Source organism: Drosophila melanogaster, chromosome 2R (genome assembly GCF_000001215.4).
Source record: "Drosophila melanogaster chromosome 2R".
Classification (NCBI taxonomy): domain Eukaryota; kingdom Metazoa; phylum Arthropoda; class Insecta; order Diptera; family Drosophilidae; genus Drosophila; species Drosophila melanogaster.
The window spans coordinates 8,793,774-8,817,509 of NT_033778.4; the positions used below are offsets into that span (position 1 = coordinate 8,793,774).

The 23,736-nt window shown below is 45.8% G+C and overlaps 1 protein-coding gene across 3 annotated transcripts in view; it reads left to right on the forward strand.

Annotated features, from left to right (window-relative positions):
* Positions 1-4,715: 4,715 nt before the first annotated feature.
* sns (sticks and stones) overlaps positions 4,716-23,736 on the forward strand; it is a 57,603-nt gene continuing 38,582 nt past the window's right edge. For all 3 annotated transcript variants that reach the window (NM_001043067.2, NM_001299284.1, NM_176106.2), the window contains exons 1-2: positions 4,716-5,457; positions 18,986-19,333. In NM_001043067.2, coding sequence (NP_001036532.1) covers positions 5,292-5,457; positions 18,986-19,333 — 514 coding nt within the window. In that variant the 5' untranslated portion in view covers positions 4,716-5,291. The remainder of the gene's footprint in view (positions 5,458-18,985; positions 19,334-23,736) is intronic.

Genomic DNA, 23,736 nt, shown 5'->3' on the forward strand with positions numbered 1-23,736 from the left:
ATAAGGCATTGATATTAAGGAAAAAGCGGGGAATGATTTTCTAAATTTATTATCCGAATCTTCGCATTCATATCATATGAATCGCTTATGTTAGGAGTTGGTGGGCATTTGTCATACTTTTTTGTCAGGCGGAAAACTATCTGTCAATAATGCCATGACTGATCACCGTATATATGTAATTATGGAAAAATGTATGAAGAGTATTCTATATACTAATAAATATTTTTATATATCAAGTGAGGGCTACGTCTTTAGGCCAATTACATGAATTCCTATCCCGCACGCACTCGCCGAACTGACCTGTTTAGCACCTGGCCTGCTCCCTTCCACCTTTCCATGGACGTTTGCCCTTCAGTGACCTGAGAACTTTCCGGTATTTAATATACTCGAAAGTACTTGGGGTGGAGTGGTGGAGGCCATTGGGCTGGCTGGTTCCTTGGTGAGATGTGGGCGATGGTGGCCTCTGCACGCAGATACAATTAAAATCGAAACGAGCCAACAATGCAAACTGGCGAACAAACAGGCAAACAGCGAAACACAGCAATGGAAACGAGCAAATAATGAAGTGGATAAAGTTTGCTGAAACACTGAGCTTTCGAATCGAGCCCCAAATACCAAATTGAACCAGACCGAAATGTAGGACAGGAGCAGGAGCTGAAGCAGAAGCAGGGGCAGAATCCGGAGAAGCTGCAGGAGGAGTTAGAATAGGAATAGGTATAGCGATGTGGAGGGAAACCTATTTGTGTATAATTCAAGGTATCAGGGCATCGAAAGAGGGTGAAAGCGTGGCAAAACAACATGGGAAAACTTTTGTAATTACAATAAAATTTTCACAAATAACTTGCAATTGTTTGCTTTTGGGTGGAGTTGGGTGAAAATGCGAGGTAGCCAAATGGGGTGCGGGTAGGTGTGTGGGTCCTTCATTCGCAGCGAATGTGTTAATTTTGTTGTGTATACCAGTTAGACGCCCTCCCACAATTTCCATCTTCAAGATGCAAAAGTGCCAAAAGAAAATGAAAAGAAAACACCGCAAAAATGTCTCCGTGAGCTTTTTGCCAGGCCCGCACCAAAATAAATTAAAATATAATTAAAAAAAAGAGAGCAAACAAAAAGTGAACTGTGAAACGTGGACCGGAATCGAAGTCCATCCGTCTGGGAGCTCCTCAGAACCGGAGATTGCGTGCCAGGATACTCCTGGCCAATCCAGAATTGTATATGGAACATTGTTTGCAAATTAATCTTCGAAAATGTCTGAGCTGTGTGGATGGAGATGGGATTGGGGCTCCTAAGCTGGCCAAGAATTTGCTTCGGTTTCCTTTTTCTATCTTATTTATGAGCAGAAAGTGGATAGCTCATTTTTCAAACAAATATTTATGCTTCACTTGTACGGAATGCGTGCGAAAATATTTGCTTTTCATTTTTATAAAAGTCCGAAGTGCCATGGCAAGAGTATTTAGATGGTACGTGTGCGGCTGGGAATTAAAGAATAAATACGAAGTGCATTCTGCAGTTAAACCAGTTACTGACAGGGAAATTGAGGTGTGGAAATGCAAAGCTCTCGAGCAGACAGACACGGCAAACTACGGCAAAGAGAATCCCCAGCAATGGGCAAATATTGGCAGCAACAATGAGCAAAATCTAGTTAAACCAAGCCGGCCTCACTAGGAAAACCCAAAACCATTCCCCCCCACCGTTGGCAAACATCGTAGGCTCTCAAAGAAAACCGAAGGATGGGGCCATCGAGGGGAGGCAAATGAATCTGAAGATTACGAATGTCTGCTGTTCGGGCCCCGTCTTCGAAAATAAGAATAACGCAGTACACAAGTGGGGAAAACAAGTGAAGTACGGAGGAGGAGCACACTGCGAGAAAAGCAACAGCTATTTCCTTTCCTTTTTTTGAAATGTCATGTCTTTTTGACCAATTTTGTGGATTCTAGCTAGCTCTGTTTTGCTGTTTTATGAAAGAGCCTGAACAACTAGAATCTTTTAACATTTAGTATCAATATCAATTAAGTTAACTAGAGATATTGACTTTCCTCAGTGCGGAAAAAGGAAAATACTTCCGGGACAGGGGAAAGTGAGGTGTACATGCAGACCTCGATTCACGATTGATGTGGCGGATCCTGCCAGCAAACGGGAAGCGCGCAGCCGAGGGTATTCGAGCCTTGATGGATGGATGGAGGCTTAGCTTAGAAGCGATGTAGCTTAAGCCCGACGCTCCCAACTGGAGCTTTGGAGCAGGGGGTGGCGGAGGAGGGGAATGATGAGAAGGAGGGGGAGGGGAGGGGCACGTCATGAGCCTGGGCGGATTCAATGCCTTGGGTACATAACTCTCGTTGTCGTTTATTGATTTGTTTTGCCCCAAGCCAGCAGTTTGAGGCGGGTGATACATAGCCCAAAAGGAGAGCCGCCAAAGGTGCCGACTAGTAAGGACTTTTTTCCTGCCCCGTCCGTTGCATCTGGAGGATAGGGAAGAACAAGAAGATTCGAGGATACGGAATGACGTGCGGAAAGATGAGGAGCACGAATTCATCGGTCCTTCGATTGGGTCATTCCTTTTTTCCGTTCCCAGTGTCTGCTATTCTTCCATTCCTTTTTGCTGTATTCAAGGACATCCACTTCTAAACACTTTCTGTGCTTTCGGTTTTTTCACTAAAAAACTAGCTGCGAGCATGCACGTAGACAAAACCTGTAAGGGCAAAGTAGTAGTTGTCGTTTAATTTAGCTTTTTGTTTCAATCCCAAGTTCCCATTTACAAGCAAAATTCAGCTACCTATGCAGATGATCTGGCAACTCCGAAAGCGCACAATTGCAACCCTGCAACTGAACAGAACTTTTCGTAGGATTATTTCTCACTTTTAGTAAAATGTTTTATCGCCAAAGGTAGGCAGAGGTAATTTTCTACATATAGTTTGAAAAACAAAATTATAAATAAAAATAAACTTCTGGGTAAAAGCATTCAAATTATTTAGATCTCATACTTTTTATATCTTCTTAAGATTACGTGAGAATCAATCTTAACAAACATAAGAACTCCACTTCACAACGTTGGTTGTTACACGTTTTTGCTTTTCAGTTCGCTCTGTTGTTGGTTTTCGGGAAACTCCACGATTGCGTTTTTAAGAGCAAAAAATGGTTATCAAGATTGTTTTTGTTTAGACATCGCTCTCGACGACTCAAGGGATTAGCGTTCACTTAACAAATTGGGAGAGGCAGGAAAATTGGGCAGGATTATTGAATTGCTCACTTTGCGTCGCGAGTTCTCACAATTATTGTGTCGGAATACATAGATTTAATTTGGGCTTTATTGTGAGCCCTCATTTTCATCCCCTCCCATTTTTTAGACTTAGTCCCCCCTACATAAATAATTCTGTAATTTTGAGCAAAAAATTCCCTGAAATTCGCATCTTCTGTTTGCCAAATGGCATTAGGCGGCAAAATTGCAAGTGAAGCGATCCCAGGGGACTTTCAGAGTTGCGTGTAACAAGTGTTTGGAGGCCAGCATTCCACTCATATGTATGTTCAAGTGCGAGTATATAAGGTGATTTCCGTGCAAATGATATGAAAATTGCTGTCGTAAAAAGTGAGGGGGCGTGGCAGGAGGCTTGTGCACGCGAAGGAAACGCAGATTAAAACTGCGAGTGGGTATGACGAAACCCATTTCCCCAGTCATATTTGACAATTATGCAGTTACCCCGGTGCTAAAACTGAAAACCACTCATATGGCAAACAAAACAAAGACAAACCACCACAAAAACACTCGAACTGCAAACATTTGTCTAGGAAAGAGAGATGTTCCATCGAACTTCTACTGCGAACCAGCTCATACGCCATGTGTATAACAGTTTCGCTGCTAGCTTATACTTATGCAAACGGGCGTAGCAGCCGATTTATACCATTTTCTGTAGAAGTCTCAGTTTAACTTATACTTATACTGTAGCTAGTTTGTCACTTATACGGATACGCACGCCTGTGATTCCTATACAAAAGAACTTCAAGTTCAAGTCATGAACATTCAGCTTATACCGTATGAGACTTGGTCTTATACTTATACCAAAAGAGTAGTGTTGACTTATAAAACTCGCATACAATTGTTGCTAATCGTAGTCTTGACTTAAAATTAGATTAGTTAAGAACTTTAAGATTTACATTTTTATTACTACTATATTTTTTTACTTTAATTTGACTTTAATTACTTCTATAAAAATATTTTAATATTGGTACCTTGATTTTAATTGGTTTTAAATTAAAAGGCATTATTTGTTGTCTTATATTTATGCGCATACTTCTACTCTTTGCACGCAGTATAAGTGGTATCAAAACAAACTGAAAATAGCAGACTGAGTGTTCTTATACCTATACTTATACTTACTTATACATATACTTATAGGCATACTTATACGACTTCCACCCCCGGTTAATATGGAGTGGCCCGTATAAGTTGATGGGCACAACCGGCTGGGACTCGGACTTGCACGGCAGCAACAACAAACAACGTGCTCGAGCGAAGTGTTTACAGATACTCTGCTTTTGCTTGGAGTATCTTATGGATACTCTCTTATACATCTGTGCGTCTATATCTGGATTTCTGAACACAACGCACTCTCTGTGTGCGGCTCTCAGTGGCCTCCTGCTGCACGATGCCGATGCGATGGGGAGATGTATTTCACAGATACTCGTTCTTTGGCGGTCGGCGCGTTGCGAGCTGCGAGGTTTTAGTTCGGTTTTAGCTCTGATTCCGTGAGGACGCTCGCCAGAGGAACCGCTCCGCGTTCCGTTCCGTTATTTGATTCGGGGACCTCGCACGGGGCCTACCGTTCACCCACACTTCTGCAAGCGCAAGCACACACACACACACTCAGTCGTACGGGAAGCACTCGTGCCGCGATTACAACGCCAAATTATCGAGTCTGCGCCAACATCCAGCGGATGGCAAGTGCGAATCTTAAAGTGGCCAACTGGCAGTCCTAGACCAGGCCAAGAACCCCCTGCCACCGGTTTTAGTCGCCCCTGCCCTTCGGCGGTCATGTGAACAGCCGCCACCATGCGGCGCTAACCCGATCCCATTTCCATTCTCAATCCGGGTTCAAATCGCGATTTCGCGGGTGTGCCAAAAATCAAAAGTCAGACAAAAAGTGCTCTGAAGTGGTGACCCCAAACAAATGTGTCGCACCAACAGCTGGAGTGGCAGCAACGGTAACTGCTGCTCTTTATAGTGCAACCTCGCGTTTTTTCTCAGCTCCCAGAACAGTCCGCTAAAAGCCAACAGAGCGAGCATAACGGCCACAACAATGGCTTTGCAGCAGCAGCATCAGCGACATCAGCAACACCAGCAGCATCAGCAGCAACAGCAGCAGCAACAGCAGCAGCAGCACATAAAGTGGCAGCAACATGCAACAAAGCGACGACGCTGCCGTCAGCATTGGATTAAACATCTTCAGCTCCTGCGCCTCCTGGGTGAGTGGACCACTTGACCAAGGCGGACGAGGGGCATTGACAGTCGAACAGCTGCGGTTCATTAGCAGGCATTGCATGTTGCAGGTTGTGTTTGGGTCCTTTTAATGGACATTGCGGTCTGGCCGAGAGGGATACCGCAGGGACTCGCTCCGTTTCTAGGCATTTGTCGGGGGAAAAGCCATTTGTGGGCGTGGCAAAGCCTCTGATGACTCGGGCGGCTGGAAAGGGGAGCTTGGGCCGTCCAGAATGGTAAACTAATTATTAATTACACATTATGCAAGGCCAGAAGCACCGGACACACGTACCACAACAGCGCTCCACTTCCGCTGCAATCAAACGCATTATCGTAGAACAGGTTGCGGAGTTTCAAGCAAATGGGTGTGGAGTTGGAAACTTGGAGCTGGGAGCTGGCAACCGGTACTTGTGTGCCATGTACTTGAGTTCTTATCGTGGCTTCCGCCCCTCAATCCCAGAGCAGCTTTATTCCCCGCCCCATTAAAAAACGGAAAATAGACAACCAAACAATCGAATATAATTTACAAAATATTGTGTCGACGCCCACAGTTCGGTTGTAGATTTTTTCATATTTTTTTTTTTTTTTGTTTTCATTTGGTTTGCTTGGGGAGCAGGTTTGTTGTTTTTTGTTGTTTCTCATGCCATCTCTTCGCATGACATTTGTGGGCGTGTGCGGGGATTGGAGTCCGAATGGAAGCGGATTTACAGAGTCCGCCCATCATTAAAAGCCTAATAAACTGGGGATAGCACATTCAGACCAATTAGTTGAGAAGCACCTGGCCAGTGTCGAGCCACGCCCCCTGGGAGTCGAGGCAGCAATACCAGAAAGAGCAGCAAAACCAAACACGAATCCGAATCAAAATCAGAATCAAAATCGGAAGTCTATCTAGATGTAGGCTGTGTGGCATGTGTATAGAGAGAGTACGGCAGTGTGGAAAAAGGAAAAGCATGTATTTGTCAGCACAAAATAATCAAGGATCATAATATGTCAACAAACAGACAGGCCAGGCTAAGGCGACCAAAAAACAAGCACAAGGACACACGAACGCAGAAAAGTTGCGTCTGTCTGTCAACCGTGCATGTGTGAGTGGCGGCTCGTGCGTGTGTGAGTGTGTCCATGTGCGGGTACAGAAACAGAACGGAACACAGCACACAGGACTCAAATGTATGCCACCAGAGCAGAGCAACTGAAGCAGAAGGCAGCGGCAGCAGTAGGAGGAGTTGGGAAAAGTGTAGGACAAACACGCCGTAATAGATATACAGCGAGCATGTGTTGGTGCAGTTAGAAAAGCGGGAAAACCAAGGATGCAGGGATGGGGTGCCAAAGGATCCCGGGGGTAGTGTGGAAAGTCGTCGCGACTTGTCGTTTTTGTCTCTGACAGTTGGCAAATGTAGTGAAGTGCATTGACAATACCACGAACCAAGTACAGCTTGACCAGAGCGCCATCAATGGTGGGCGGAGCGGGCGGTTGAGCTGGAGTAGGCGGTGGCCCCCACTTGAGGGGCTGCGCTTCCTTCTGCTTCAGCTTCTGGTTTTGCTCCTGCTCAAAGGGCAGAGTGTTAAGCACACAGGCTACGGGCTACTGGTTCGAGCACATAGATTATCTTCGGATGCTGTGCTATCTACAGGAAGCATCGCCACTGCAACTGACTTGTGTGCGCCTGTCATTTTCGAGCTGGTTCAAAGTTAATTGCGATGCCCTCTCCAAAAAAGTAAAGGCGAATCACTGCCCAGATTGCAGACGCAAGTGTGGGCAGCTAAGCAAAAAACTGGAAAACGCCCATGTTTGGCCCAGACTCGGCTACTTGGCTTAACGAGCCACGGACCGACCACGGACCGCCACACAGTCCATAGTCCATAGTCTGCGCTCCACCGGACAGTTGATATTTCTCGCCCCAGCAGCACCTTGAGTCCGCTAACCAGTTCGATATTGACTGATGTCGCCCACACGCCCCCAAAAACCACCGACTGAATCCGTGGTCCAAGCTCAAACTGCCGCATTAGTGTGGGCGAAGCGAACTTACGTAATTGTAAATCAAATGTGGTCTCAGCCCCTCCAAAATCCAGATAATCCCAGCATGGCGAAGAAATACATATCATCGCAATCGGTCTGCAATCTTAAACGAAATTGAAAGCATTAAGACAAATCAGAGCAACGAGGGAAAATGAGTTGATATAAGATGTATTTGGGTTTAATTATTAATTTAAAGTAGTGGATTACTTAGTATAGGGCGATAGCTTTAGAGACCATTAGCTTTTAGACCATTAATTATTAATTAAAAGAATTAGATAACAAGTTCCTTGTAATCAACTTCAATTACAATTACGTTAATGGGCTATTTGTAATTGTGTGCAACATGTGAATTGCATTTGTGAGTTTTTATCAGACCTTCAATTCTAACTCAAAAATTTTAAAAGAATTTCGATCTAAATATTAAATAAACATTTTCAAGAGCTTACGAACAGTTTGGATTATTTGCTTAGCAAAAAAGATTTAGGGCTTATAACTCTCTCTCTCTCGAGAGAGAGAGAATCTTACGTTTTCCAATTGTTGTGGGATTTACTTGCCTGGCTTATTTGAGCAGGATTATTGAAATGGCAAAATAATTGTTTTTAAAAAGCGAGAAAACTATGCAATATGCCAGCTTGTTTTGCTGCCGCTCAGTGTGTGTTTGCCAGCCCCCAGCCAAACAAATGTATCTCGGACCGAAATAGACATTGCATTGGCCATTTTTCCGACTGCTTGTTGACAGAAAGATGAGACCAAATTAAAACACACACACACACATGCGAGCGGTGCATAAATAAATCGACAGCATGTGGCAAGGTGGAAAGCCGGAGTGCGGGAGTTGCACATGTCAAGTGAAAACAATCGTAAACCCCAGGCTCTTGAAGTCGCCACAGAGAGTGAACTCCCGCTGCGCCGCTCGATCATGGCATGTGGTAATTGCCCCGGGCCTTCGATGGATATATCGTGTATATCCATATCAATAATAGCTCTACCTAGCCGGGATTTATGGGCCTTTAGCACATGTGAAGATGCGTTGATTCGACGAGGATGCAAGGATGCGACCCCTTGCCACGGTTCACTGAATTTTTGATTTTGATGGAGTTTCGAATGGTCGAGAATCGGATGTTGTACGCAAGTTTAAAGAACATCTCGACGAGATCGAGCGCACTTTTCTGGCTTTGGCAGATTGAGAATGAATTTCAATTAGTAGGATGCCCACATATGTGTGTGTGTGTGTGCGTGTGTGTATGCGCGCACAAAGGGGCTGCGTCAGGGGGGAGGAGCCTGGGATTGCGGCAGGATATTAGCAATGTGCAGCCTGGCGTGCTTCCTACGCAGAATATTTCCACTGAAGGATGCGGCGGCGGCGGCGGCGGCGGATGGATGGCATAGATGATTGCTCCACTCCCCCTGCTCCACACCACTTCTCGGCAATCGATGACTGACTTTGATGGGTTTGCTCGATATTGATGCGAATTGATTTGGTTAGTCAGCTGTCGGACAGCCGGATGCCCAGCCACTCCTCCTTCTGCCTCGCAAACAGACAGTTGAATGAATAAATAAAAACGGCAAATCAAGCAAGATGCCAAATGAGGCTCGTCATAGTCCGGAAAATGAGCTTGCCGGCGAAGTCCTCGAAATGGAATACATTTAATGGCCCTCAGCTCGCTCGGTTCGGTGGCGTAATTGAAAAACCATTTCAAGGTGAGCTCGGAGGAGCAGACACCCGACGATGGCTTCATCATTCTCACTGCTAATTTAAATTTATGAATTTTTGGAAAACATCTCAATGCGGGCTTGGAAGAGCGCGGACGGCCAAATGGGCTTCCTTCCACGCACTTTCACTTTTCTTGAGTATTTAATCAAGTGTGAATAATTGCATCATTCTGCTCAAAGGGAGTCGATATCCTTTGTGTTTGTGCGCCGGCAGATACGAGCCCCCAGCCGGCCTGTCTGTGTGCGTTTTGTGTGTGGAAGGACCTGCTATCGATATGTGGACCAAGAAACCACACTCGCACACACCCAATACACCCATACTCCCACAGAATCACTTTCCTTTCGACGGCAGTGAAATCAAATTCAAAGAGAGCCGGCTGAGTTTTCTTTTTGTTGTGGTGGTAACTTGCATATTTTAACCTCCTGCTGAAATTGCGATATTGAAAAATGAATTTTTTATCAGGTCGGGCAAATATTTATAGCTCCACTTCTGCGGCCTTCCATCATCCATTTCGATTAATTGAAGTGGCAGCTGTTGCGCAACTGGAAGTCCAACATCCACGGCCTCCAACTTCAGCATCTGCCTAATTTCGCTCATTTACTCATTCGAGACGCGTGTCCAACCGGTTGGCAATTGGCTCGTGGCAGCTTTAAGTCCAGATCCAGTCGCCCGAATCGACAGCTGCAAGTGTCACCAGTTGCAGTGGCCACAAAACTCCTGGCTTTTGGATAAAAATTCCATTGCCAAAGGCCCCAAGCCCTTTGTTTTACTCTAAAGAAACAGTTTTGGAAAGGGTACTTAAATCGTAATGGCTTTTAAATTACATTTTGAACCAACAATTTACTTTCGAGCCGTTTGAAGAAGTATAGTTTTACTTTTTATTTTTCTGTATCTTTTGTATTTCTTAGCTTTGACTATAAACTCAATTTTAAACACTCAATTCTTGTTAGTTATATGAAATATTAAACCATTCCTCTTCTTTACCTAGAAAGCGATGTTTCCCCACAAAGTCCTATTTTTAAGATAACAAGCGATGAATATTCAATACAGATACTTTAAAAAAAAAATCGTTCTTCACAATTAAATGAAATGCCAGCAGTAAAATTATTAAGTCCATATGGGGCTGATCTGATTTTTCCCCAGTGGCTCCCCGGCTTCATCTGCAGCGTGTGAACCGCTGGCGGTCGGTCCATGTCCACTGCACGCTTCAGTAATCCTCCACTGGAGAGTCACCTTTGCACACACACACCTTTCCCTGGGAGATGGCGAGATGGGCGTCCACTTGGCCAGTTGGCCAGTTGACGTGTGGTTCCGCTCCGGCGATTTTCATCCCCACTCTTCGGCGCGCCGGGAAATCTGTGACGCGGCATTTGGCCGCTGCTGGGAAAACTTTAACTTTAATTTCAACTTTAACGACTTCACTTGGTTAATGGCGACAGAGAAATATTCGCTTTCCTCTGCAACAATTTCGCTGGGAACCAAAGGGTTCTGCAGGGCTCCTCCTCCGCCTCCTTGGACCTATCGGGTTCCATACGCAGACATGCTTCATTGGACCCCGTTGGACCCCTCAACCCCTCAACCCATCAACCCCTTAACCCCGCCGATCACCAGCGCTTTGTCATTCGATTGCGCAAACATTATTCCACGAGCAAGAAAGCATTCGCACACCCCATACCCACGCCGGCTGGTAATTCGAGTGTTTTGCTTAACCCGGCATACCACGCCGTATACCTTATACTCGTACCATATACCATACCATATAGCATCCACACCAGCAGGCTGGCATTGTTGTGCCAACAGGGCGGCTGAGTTGGGTTGCTGTCTTGGGCAAACAATGCCCAACGCCACTGCGGATCCGAATGCAAATGGAGGTAGCTGTAGCTGCATGTGCCGATGCGATTGCAAATGCGAATCTGAATCTGAATTTGAATCTGAAACCGAGTGAGTGTGCGAGTGCGAGTGCGACACACGCGTCCGCAGTTCAAACGGCAATTAAGCCAAACAATAAGCTAGCAAACACTCGGCTGCCAAAGTGGATGAAGATCCAGGACTGGTAGTCCGTGTCTCAGCTTCTAATTTGCCCGCTCATGTCTGCTCAGCCGGCGTCCTCCTTGTCGCCGCTCCACCCGGCACCACTTAGCCACTCATCGCATCCAATTCCATCCCCGTTCAACTGAAAACAATGGAAGAGTGTTCAACCCGAAAACGGGAGTGTGAATACCCTTCGAATGCCTGGCGAACTCCTGATATATCATCTATGCAATTGAGGACATCAAACGAGAAGAGTGCTAATAGCATAGCGTAATATTTCGATGCATGTGTACATATATCACAGAAAGTACAATATCAAAATGACAAGATATTTATTATGGTTCTTAGGGGTTAAAAAATATGGAAAGTGATAAAAACACATTTGAGGCACACAAATATTTTTTGCACTCAATGAGTTCAATTAATTAGTCAACTTGAAATTAATTGGTGGATTTTACCTTTCCCTTTAGCAGCTTATATTTTACTAGTCTTTGCATTATTTTCTTGCCCATTTCAAATTAATTTGTTTACGTATAAACTACTGACTGGTTAGAAGAAAACTGCCAATGGCCACTGTTGCTTGTCGGAGTGCTGGAAAACCCTTTTAATTAATCATTTAAGTCTCTACGAAAGGAAACTTCATTTTTCCTGCTAACATAAATCATCGTGTCCTGCCTAAATTTAAGTCGAGATATCGAAGTCGAACTGCATTTTAAAGTCGAAATGCGCCCACTTTGCATTTATTTGTGCCCACAAATTGTGGAAAGAAGTTGCATGGCTTCTCCAGGAATAGTTGTGCCTTCCGTAATGAAGCAACTGTCGCATGCTCGATTCTCCGGCACCGAATTCACAAATATCAAAAGGGGAAAAAATGTTCAAAGTTGTGGAAGAAGAAACTGCTGTTGGAGAACGCACTATGGCTAAAGAAAATGTATGAATATTCGAGAATGAAATTTGTTTCCGAGAATTCTGCCAGGCTGAAGGCAAGAGAGAAGGACCGGACAACAGGACGAGAGGGAGAATCGAAACATTCCTCTTGAGTGGCCAACGGCTGGCGGAGATAACAGTGGAGGAGGCGGTGGCACCACTGTCCCACTGTCGCACCACGCACCACTTTCACTCCGTCCGGAAATTTGCTGCATCAGCGTATAGGAATTTTTGGTTTATGCTAGCACAGGCACACACACGAAGAGACAGGACACTTCTGAGGCAGGATATTCCGTAGGATTGACCCACCTCAAGGCTGTAAGGGCCCACACACACACGCACACACTCAGAAACTGGATTGTATTAGCCATGTGAGTTTATTTGGGCAACGGATATTTCGGTCTGGCCGAAATGTGTGTCTGTGCGAGGCTTTCAAATATGAAATTTATTCAAGTCACTCTGGTTTAATGTTTGGAAATGGACAGCAAATAACTTTGCAAGCGTTTACAATGGCAACTGGGGAATTGTCTCGGCCAGGTCCCTAATTCGCCTCAGTTTCATAACGATCCTGGCCATGATGATGATGGCCATTTCACCGGCAGCATGTCCCCAATTACCAGTACCCCCCAGCACGCACACATTATCGGAAAAGGAATCCTTTTTTGGTTCGTCTGCTATTTTCACTTCAATTTTGATTCTTACCGAAATGATTTTTTAAAGATAATATTACGAAAAACCCATCAAGTAAAGGAAAATCCTGAAAGCCTCCGCCTCCGCCACTCTGCTACCCGCCACCACTTCCAATTATCCGTTTTCCAATATCTAACCCACTTGGGTCCGCCGCCCAGGAGACATTGGCGCATAAATTGATTGGATGATGTCGCTTTTTACGTCGTTTGTGCCCCCCGCTTTCCGAATCCCGATCCCGATGTGGATCCCAATCTCTGCCCACATCCCCTTAGCCCATCGAGAAGCGTTGCTGCTATTGGCTTCTTGTGATTTGGCGAATTCCATAAGTTGATGCGATGCGTAGCATGTGTTATAAATAAATAAAGCATTCTGGGTGGCAATCTCTTAGAGACGTCTGTTTATTTTTTACGCTCGCCCTGCCCTGAAGTTGTCATTTAATTCAAATGGTGCTTGGAATTGATTGGGAAAATCCACATTCCCTGGAAACCTGCCACTTCGGGCTGAGGATGTTTTTGGTGCAACGATATGAACTCTGTACAATGCATACATGTCGCAAACCGTGTGAGGTCATCCCAAAACAATGGGCGAAAATTCCCAGCGTCGGCAAACCGCAAGTCAAGAGGGCGAAAGAGTTGAATCCGAAGCCCCCAATCCAGCCAGCCAGCTCCATGAGTTAATTGCGGCTACTCACCTACGCAACAGCAATTGCGTGTGTCGGCCTGGGAATCGGCCAACAATTAGGGCCCGGAGCAAGGGAACCCACAAAGCAACAAGAACAACCCGCTGGCAACAGGTAACCGCTCGTGTCTAATGCTGACCAACCACTTGACGCTGCAGCAGCACAACCACCGGCAACATTCACCACACTTCACTCGTCAACAACTTTTGCAGCTTCGCAGCTCTCACAGGCCTTCAATTGCAGCAGAGTACAGAGTACTGGCCAAAAATGCGAGAACAAGTTCGCACTGCTCATGGCGGAAAAATTCCCGCCAACCCAGCCCGTACTCAACCACCCATATATAACCACCCAACCATCGCACCACCGAAAAAGTAATCAACCAATTCGCTGGGAAAGCACCAACGTTGAATATACTTTCTGGTTGTGGGTCGAATTTCAGGAGTGGCGCAGAATGAATGGGCTGCAAATATGGGTTAGTTGCCATATATTTCATCATTTGTCCTGTTTGAGTCTACTATTTGCTGTTACTTTACCATTTGACTTTATGGGTTTTACAGTTTTGCGAAACGTATAATTATTTATGCAACAATTTTGGTCTAGCAAACAATCCTAGCGCAATATTTAGTTGCAGAGTCCTGGCTGTTGTGGTCTCTAACTGAAATAAAAAAAAAACGATACTATTGCACATATTAAATACATAATATCAGCTGGACGATTCCATATTTTATTCAAAGTTATTTATTTATCTAAAGCATTTTATGGAAAGTTTATTTTTGGCTAAAAGACAAAACAGAGGGATCAAAATTAAATACGTTGCCACGGCAAAAGTTTGATGGTAAATACGAGTGAATTAAAATTTGGTGTTAGTAATAAAACCCATGCTCACACATAAAAAGCACTTAAGCTTTGTTTTTTGTTGTTTTTTTTTTTTTTTGTCAGCTTAAGCAAAGTGCAAGTGTGTGTATTTCGATATTTTGTGAATTCATGGAGTTTACTTGTTACATTTTATTGCAAATTAAAATGTTGCCTTATCCCGGATAGAGTTGTTGTCCACTATCGTTGCCAATCCACTGACTTTTTCAGAACTTTTGGCTCAAATACTTTGAGCAAAACGCGGTTTAATGATTTACCGAGTTAATTACAGTTTTGCAATCACAGCGGCTCTCAAACTTCACGCGCTTCCATAAATGTGAATTTGTTGCACTATTAACAAGAATTTACTACCTTCGCAAGCTGCAAATTATCTAGTGCCTGCTCACTTTTTCTGCATTTAACCTGGCCTCTGGTTCCTGAGTCCTGCAACTTCGTCCTGCGGCAGGGAGATTGGTGTCCTTGGGTCGGCGGCAGGTGGAGCGAGTCGAGTGGAGTGGAGTGGAGTTGCCGTGCCGGCCAGCAGGTGGCGCCTGGAACCTTTACTCGGTTTTAATAACGCTCGCCTTGATGATGTTAATAATGTTGCTGGGTGATTACCATTTACGGCGCTTGTTGTTGCCCTCCTCCTGCTCCTGCTCCGGCTCCTGCTGCTGTTGCCATGGTTGCAGCTCCAGGACCTGCCGCATTGTTAATATAGATGTACCCGGAGTTGAGGCCAGCGAGCGGCTGCCTGCGGTGCCGCAAAGTGTGGCAGTAATTGCAATTTGTTGCCACTGCTGCAGCAATCTAAGTTGGATTTCCATTAAGCAGGGCAAGCGGACAAATCTGCGCTCAGACTTTCAGCGCATCCGTAATCGAAATGCTGTCAATCAGAGACAGAGACAGAAGCACACAAAACCGCAATAAAGCGAAGCGCTGGCGACTTGCAAATTCAATTAGTTAATCCCCAAATGGGGGAATTCGGCGCTCAGCGTTGATAAGGAGGAGCACGTAGCCACTGCAGGATAACTTGGCATGTGGCATGCGGCATGCGTCATGCACCATCCACTATGCACCGTGCACCACCATGCAGCATTTCTGCTCCGACTATTGTTATATCGCATTTGAGCAAACGCTGCCAACTGCAGCGCCCCGAAAATCGTTATAAACCATTCGCATTCGCCTCCGACTTTGACAGCTCGTACTCCTTGCCATTCCAACTCCATGCAAATGCCAGGCACGTTGCTGACAAGGGGCGTGGCATCTGGAAAGGTCCGGAGCCAAAAGGATGCGCCGGCGAAGGTGCCACGGATGTTCGATTGATGGTGGCAGCTCCCAATTCTCCGTCTCCTTCCCAAGCTCCGAGCTGGAGTCGCTGAAGCGGATGTGCTGCGACAATATGCTGAGGCTGCGCTAATTTTTTCTTATTTTTCTGGCAGCTTACGTGCGGACACGCCCACCGAAAAAGCAGTACACCAGAAAAATAAATTGGGGGCAAAAAGAATGTTAGCAAAAATGTTACAACTATACTGCTCATTCAAATGACAACAAAGCGCATTATAATATTCCATTTATGTGCACGTAGAACTCTTATTATCCATCCTGTTTTGATAAAAACGATTTCATGTAGATCCCTTTTAGTTACTTCTGTTTTTCGCGAAGGGAGACAGTTTTCTACCCTTAAACGAAATTAGAATTAAGATTTCCATATTCATAGCATATTTGATATTTATAATTCTGGAATGAAAGATTAACGATTTTAGAATTTCCCGCAGTGCACCATAACCATAAAGCAAAGTTAAAGCTGCGTGTGTGTGAGCGGAAACAATAATCGTCAAATTAATACGCGTCGGGAATTTCGCAAGGCTCCAAAACAGCTCCAAGCCCGCCAGCCCGGCATCTTGGCATCCTGGCCCCGAAGGATTCAGCTGCGTCTGACCCGCCAAATCCCGAATACGTGCGAGCATTTAAAGCAAAAACAAATAAAACTTAAGTGCTGCATGTGTGAAAATGTTCTTGGAATCTGAACCGACCCACTCAGGTGTCCCGCCAGCCTCTGGTTAATCCGATGCCCGGCCGCTTAATCAGCTCCGGCTGCTTGGCCAAGATAACCGGGCGAAGCGAATCTTGAAATCTGGGCCAGCAGATGGGTGGTTGGGACACACATACATCACTTTGCCCGAAAAGCGGTCGGGGCCATCAAATTTCAGTCATAACAATAACACTGATAGTCTCCCGCTCGTAAAATAAGACCGGGCCAACCCTTTTTTGGGGATATGAGAGCAAGGAGCACGGAACTGGGAGCTGGCCGGGATTTGTTGCTGTCCTCATGTGTCTCTCGCCGAACGGGGATGTGTTGTTGTTTCAGCCCCAGCTTGGAAAACAATCAAGAGAACGCGACACTAAAAACCACGCACGTTTTGGCCCTCATCCCTTCGGTGGTGGAGTCACAGAAATTCGACAATGGCACTTGACGTTCCCGGGTGGAGGGGCGACACTCGGTGGAGGGCAGGTCAAAAGGCGACGCCTAAAGCATTTAAATCCTTTTCGCACTTTCGGCTGTCAGTGGCGCTGCTCCTTGTCCTCTGCTCCGGCGGCTTGTTGCGTGCGAATTTCCATTTCGACTATTTCCGGGGACCACACTGCGTATGACGTATAGAATGAAGAGGATTTCGGTGGGAATGGGAATGGAATGGGGTTGGGGGTTACGCTTCATTTTTGGCCTCGGCGTCGTTGTTTTTAGTGGGGTATGGGGTCGTAAAATAGGAATTTGCTTTATTAAAATTTTTCGCTTGAAAAATATGAGACAACGCCGAGCGATGAAGACGGTAAAACGGCGAAAACAGCGAGGAAGCCAAGGGCATTGGGAGGAGCGTTTCCTTCGCCTCCAGAACGAGGTAAAAATTTACTCAACTATGAACTCCCCAAACCGACATGTGAGTGCGCGTGCGGGCAAATAGGCAAAAATTTGCGACAGGCCGAAGGTTATGTTGATCCTTGTCTAGCGGGGATGTTCCTGCCACTCTGCCACTCTGGCATCCTCGCATCCTCGCATCCTTTCGTCCTGGCAAGGGTTTCGCTTCGGTTTCGGTGCTAGCTCTCGTCTGGCTCTGACAGATGCCGACCCCGCACAACCGAGCTCCCCTCCACTCCCCGACGAGTAAGAACCAAATTTATATAAATTGCCCGTAATGCTGCTGGCTGTTCGACAACAACACCAACATCAATTTTAGGAGGGGGAGGATGGGCAAATTGTTGTTGATTCCCAGCTTGTTCCTTTCACATTCTTTTGCCAAACAAATTATGTACGAAAAGGCAAAATAATGAAATCGTAAAGAGTTTGGCAACGAATGAGTTCCTAACCCGGCTGCTCTGTGATATTTTTCTTGTTTAAAATTCATTCCTGCCCCATCGCCCCACAGCCCACCACTCATCAACCCCATCCCTTAAAACCACCCAACCCAACCACCCCATCCTATTCTATTCTATTTTAACCATCGCCATGCCCCTCAGACATGATGCGTATGCAAATTGCTGGCCATATTAATCATTGCCAGTTGGTAGCGCCAGAGCTAAGTTTTATTTTATTTCCATTTTCCCTTCTGTTAGAATGTGCCAGCGGGGCAGGCGGCAGTGGGAGTGGTTTGCCCAGATTTAAAACTGCATTTCGTTGCTTATAAATAAACAGAGTGTTTGGGGGGGGGGGGGGGGTGAGTGCACAAGAAATAGTCTCTGCTGGAAAATTTATGAAAGCGCGAATAAAATGCTCGTTTCACAGGGCGCAGGAGGTGGACCGTGGTGGGGGCAGAATGCTTTTTTCGGTGGATTTTAGGACACTAAAAACAAGTGGAGCTGCCTCGACTGACGACCGTCGCGTTAAATGCTTTTGTTGATTTTAGATGCGCCACTGCCTCGGGAAAAGCCACCCCCCCAACTCCCTACCTTCCACCACCCGGTGCCTTTTTCACCCGCCAACTCGCACAATTTAATAGTTTCGGCGGCAAGAAATGAACTCCACAACTGCAGCAGTCTGCAATGTGTCTTGGCAAACAGACACGGACAGGGGCCCGCGGAATACGGACTACGGACGCCGGACTACGGACAACGGACAGCGGACAACGGACACGGATACGGACCACACCCACAATTGGCTTTTGTGGCACGGCAAACGCGCTTTTTCGTTTCGGGTTCGGGAAATGTGTTTGTTTTTCATTAAAAAAAAGAACGGAACGAAGCGGTTCTGGCCAAGTTTTTGCCCAGCTCTTTTTTTTTTTTTTTGAGGCAGCTGGAAACGGTCAAAGTTCGGCCGTGAAGCCTGGGGCTACGGAGGCAAGAGCTTTGCAGAATGTCCTGTTTTATTGCGGTCGGGATTCGCTTTGACTGGGCTCCCGGCCATGGGCAATGGGCAATGGGCACTGGGCACTGGGATCGCGGTCTTTGAGTAAACACATATTTCATAATTCATCATACGGCGCTGGGCGATAGAAAGTCACGTTTTTAATAGAGGACCCAACGGACGCACAGACCGGAGACAACAAATGGCCGCAAGGACAATTAATTAAGTGCATCGCTAATGAATCACTCTCCCCCCTCCTTCCTTTCTAGCTGTCATCGTCCTGGCCAGCGCCCCCGTCCCCAGCCACGCCCAGCAGCAGAAGTTCCGGACAACGCCGCACGACCTCCAGGTCCTGGAAGGAGCCGAGGCCATGATGCGTTGCGAGGTGGCCAACGTGGCCGGCGCCGTCCAATGGACGAAGGATGGCTTTGCGCTGGGCTTCTCGGCGGTCATTCCCGGCTTCCCGCGCTACTCCGTGCTCGGCGACCGGAAGCAGGGCATCTACAACCTGCGCATCTCGAACGCCTCCATCAACGACGACGCCGACTACCAGTGCCAGGTGGGACCGGCTCGGCTCAACAGCGCCATCCGGGCCAACGCCAAGCTGACCGTCATATGTGAGTATAATGAACCCTATTAGCTAGTCGTGATTACGCAACGTCATGGGAAAAGTGGTCGGCGCACAGGTCATATTTTAAAATTTCATCTCAGGTTTTTCCTGCATTTATGCATCTTTAATGCGAACCTATTTCATTACTGCTGCATACAAATATCACATAATTGCAAGTCTGTCTATCTATATAGCACTTCTTACACTCGAAAGAATTTTCTTATAATGGGTAGTGTTAAATTATCTTAAACATCATGCACAGCTTCTTTGAGTTAATACATACAATCATAGACGATCATAGACATCTCATCCATTTTTTTTTTTTTGGGCTTAACTTATAACTTTTCTGATCAACTAAGTGAAGAGTTTGGTTGCGATTTATTTTTTATATGCGTAAATGTAATTTTAGCCATCGAAATATAGTTTAATAGTTAATAAGAAGTCCTTGGACCATTCGAGTACAAAATTCTAAAATTGCAATGGAAATATATCATCATCTGAATTTTTCATAAAATTCGACGAATTCCGAAGAATACCAAATTCAGCTCGCAGCAATATCCGACTGCTCTCGAATTCAGAGTCCCAGGAGGAGAAATCCGCAGACAAAGTACGATACCCACTCGAATGACTTGCACGAGTACGGGTGTGAGTGTACGAGTGCCTGGTGTTTGAACCACCCTCTCAATTGAATTCACCCCTTTGTGGGGCTCGCCTTTTTCTAGGGCTGCAATTAATTTAAGTAATAAATACAAATGAATTTGTCACCAGGGGCAGACACACACACACACACACACACACACACACAGAGGAACACATATGTACAAACAGTGGCACACATTCCTGATGTTTCCTGCTCATTGCACCTACGGAATTCCACTAGTGAAATTTAAATGCGGGTCCCTGCCGTTCAGTACGTAGATCCTACCTTTCCCACTCGCACACCTGCCACGCAGGCCTCTGTCTCTGTCGCTGCCAACATTTATTGTCAGCAATTTGCAAAACAACAGCAGCAACAGCAACTGAAACGCCACGAGGAGCTACAGCATTACGGAGCTGAGCTGAATTTAGCGCAGTTTATTGCTCCAAGGAGCCCAAGTGGGCGGAAAACCAGCACTGGGGGTGGGAATGGGGACTATGTGGGCTGTGTCTCCACTGCAGGCAAGCGATGCGAAATGAATTCCTTTTTGTTTTAGTCCTCGTTTTCGACTGTTGCATTGTCGGCTAGCAATCACTTTGAATGTTGTGCTGCCTTTGCTGTGTAATTGTAATCACTCAAGGAATTGCGCTACATTTGATGACAGCGATTTTCATTTGGCTCGCTTCGCCAGGTCCTTCCAAGGAATTTTTCCCAGACATCACATCAAGAGACTCCATGGCTACCACTCGGCACTAAGTATAGCACACATTCCGGGGCCCAAGGCCCACGCACACTAACGCACTTGCACACACCCACACACGCACACTAGCGCTGTCGCACACACGCGCACTCCCTAATGACGTTTGTTTAGTTAATTACGCGCCATGAGCTGTGACAATGGCGATGTGTGTGCTCAAAGCCTTCGGATGACAAGGAAAGGCAGGAAAAGCATTCCGACTTGAAAATACCTAGCAGATAGTTTGCGGGATGCCCGCGGCAGATACGAAGTCTTGAAATTCTAAACATTAAATATAATATTTGAGATAAGATCTGTTTTATTTATGTCTAGTTCAGTCACCTTTAGTTCCCGCATACCTCTGGTCACTGCAAATACCGTGTATAAAATAAAATGAAATAAAATAAAAGAAGGAAGGACCAAGGATAGCTGGGATGCTAGGAGGAGGGTAGGAGGAGTTGGATTCTCGTAAGTGCCAGCAAGTTGTTGTTGGAGCGGCGAAAGGTCGGTCGTCACATAACATGTTTTTCATAATTGTGGATACTTGTGTGAGTCGTACCCTGCCCACCACATCACCCAACACCCTCCAGCCCGTCCCGCTCTTTGTTTTGTGATGAAACCTTCCTTCCTCTTGGCATTCTCAGATGACATGTGCCTGGGCGCCCAGTCCGAGGTATTTCGGCATCCCAAGCGGAGGTGTGTGCGTGTGTGTGGGTGGGTGGAGGCCACGTGCGACATTATTGCTGCAATTAGCCAGGGGAAAATGCGGACAAATGCCTAATAATTCAATTAAGTTCGAATTACATTGATTTGATTTATTCCGTTCGGAGACATTTATTTGCATGGCATAGGTATTGATTTAAGCTGTGGCATGAAGTGAAGAAAGGATTCAGCAATAACAATTTTTAAACTATTTGGTAGAAGGACTACACACTTGCCATTCGCACGGTCTGCCGCAAAGTAATCTCCACTTGCAAGATATGATTTAATTAAAACTTTCTACAGATAGTCTATTAAAAATTAATAGCACTCACCTTTGTCCTGCTCAAATTAAATTTTCAGACTCCGTTACAAAGTTTCTGAGGCAAACACTGGCCGTGCTTATGTTAAAGTTCCAAAAATGACTCCGCACATATATATATATATATATATATATATATATATATATATCCTGCCATACAGAGGAGTATATAGTGCATTCACTATATATATATATATGGGTAAAATAAACGTGAGGGCGCAATTAGATTATAAGTTTGGCAAAGCAAAGAACTTTTGCACACAAAAGTCCACGTGCAAATTTATGGAAATTCCCCAAAAATTTTCGCATGCCATTAATTTGGAGTACAAAAAGTGGAGCAAAAAAGAATGGACCCAAAAACACATATGCCGCAAGGCAACTGCAAGCTCCATGTCCATGTCGGCGTCCGATTCCGAATCCGAGTCCGAGTCCGCATCCAAAAGCTAAAACTTTTTGCCGGGCGGCGGACAATGGCAAACGGCCATTGCGATGGCAAGGAAAATGGAGAGCAAAGTGCTGTACTTACAGCCGCCACCTTGGAGCGTTTATAAATTCTGGACTTGAATGCAGCACGAATTTAAGTTGGATTTCCTTCCTGGCCAATAGACGCACTTCATTGATTCTCAAATGTCCGCACATTTTTCAAAATCACCCTCCCCCTCCCTGCCTTGTAATTGAAGTGCAAATGAGGAAAGTTTTCATCTGCCGGCATTCCTGGGAAATATCGCCCGACATTTGTTATGTGAGGCGGCTGACCTTAAAGTCAGCCCCGAGCTCCTTGGATCGCACTCCTCGTGTGACCGGGCTCCTGATGGCTCAACTTACATCACAGCAAGCCATCCGGCCAGCTCCCTTGGCCCAAACGAAAAAAATGGCCAATTCTTGGCTTAGCCTTGGATTGAGATTGGGCTGCACTGGATGCTTGGCTGGTGGATGGGATGTGGGATGTGGGAAGTAGGAAGTGGGAGGTGTAAAAGGGCTGGAAAGTATTCCGGCGCATAAAACTTTTATGAGGCGTACTATTACTGGGTTAGCCGGGGTGTCGTCGCCCGGGGGGAGCTGGGAGCTGGATCCAGAGCGGAGTGGTCCAGTGCTCATGGCAAATTGCACTTTGTGTACTCGCTTGCCAGGAATCCGGCAACTCGAGCTCAAGCTCTGCCGCCGCCAGTGCCGTTATTGCAGCCATTGTTGCATAAATTATTTGATGCCAGCCAACGGAGCACTCAAAGAAGCGCGCTGCACCACCCCCTCCATTCCGCCCACTGCCATGTAGGAGCGCGGCTTATGCATAAAATTTAATCAACATTTAACCTTAACCAAGCAGGTTAGTGGGCCGAAATTTCACCTGATGGGGTCGCAAAAGTAAACAAAAACACGCCAACTGAGCTGGAACTTGTTAGAGGAAGATTGCAATCTTTATGTTGTCATATCAACATTTTTTGTACATTTTACCAAACTTGGAAAGGGTTAAATACATATATATATTCTGATCAGATTCACTTGCAGAGTCGGCTGATCTTGAGAGCTGTAAGAGCTATAGTGTTGGAACCTTGCAATCAGATTTTATCATCTTAGAAATCAATGAGCAATTAATCTGATTGAATTTGAAAACAGTCACATTTATCATTGGACATGAAGGGATATATTATAGCTCCCTCTATGTAGTTGTTGCCTAGCTGCGCTTTTCCGACTGCCTTCCGCTCCACCGGACGGACGCTCCTACCTTTCCCCCCCTGTAAGGGTTCCACCTGCTCGCTTGTCAATAATCAAATACAATATGCATACCAATCAACAATGCACATACCCCACGATCCAATCCACACGCATACACAGGCATATGAACGTACCTCTACTGCGAATATATAGATGTATATGTTCAGATATATCTGCGAAGGATGGCGGGCCACGCTTTGGCATAAATCGAGTTGCATTTGCCAGGAGTTGGCGCAAGAAAAAATCATAAAATGTGCATATATTTCGCATTTTAACTATGCAGCACGCGCAGTGCCACGCCCC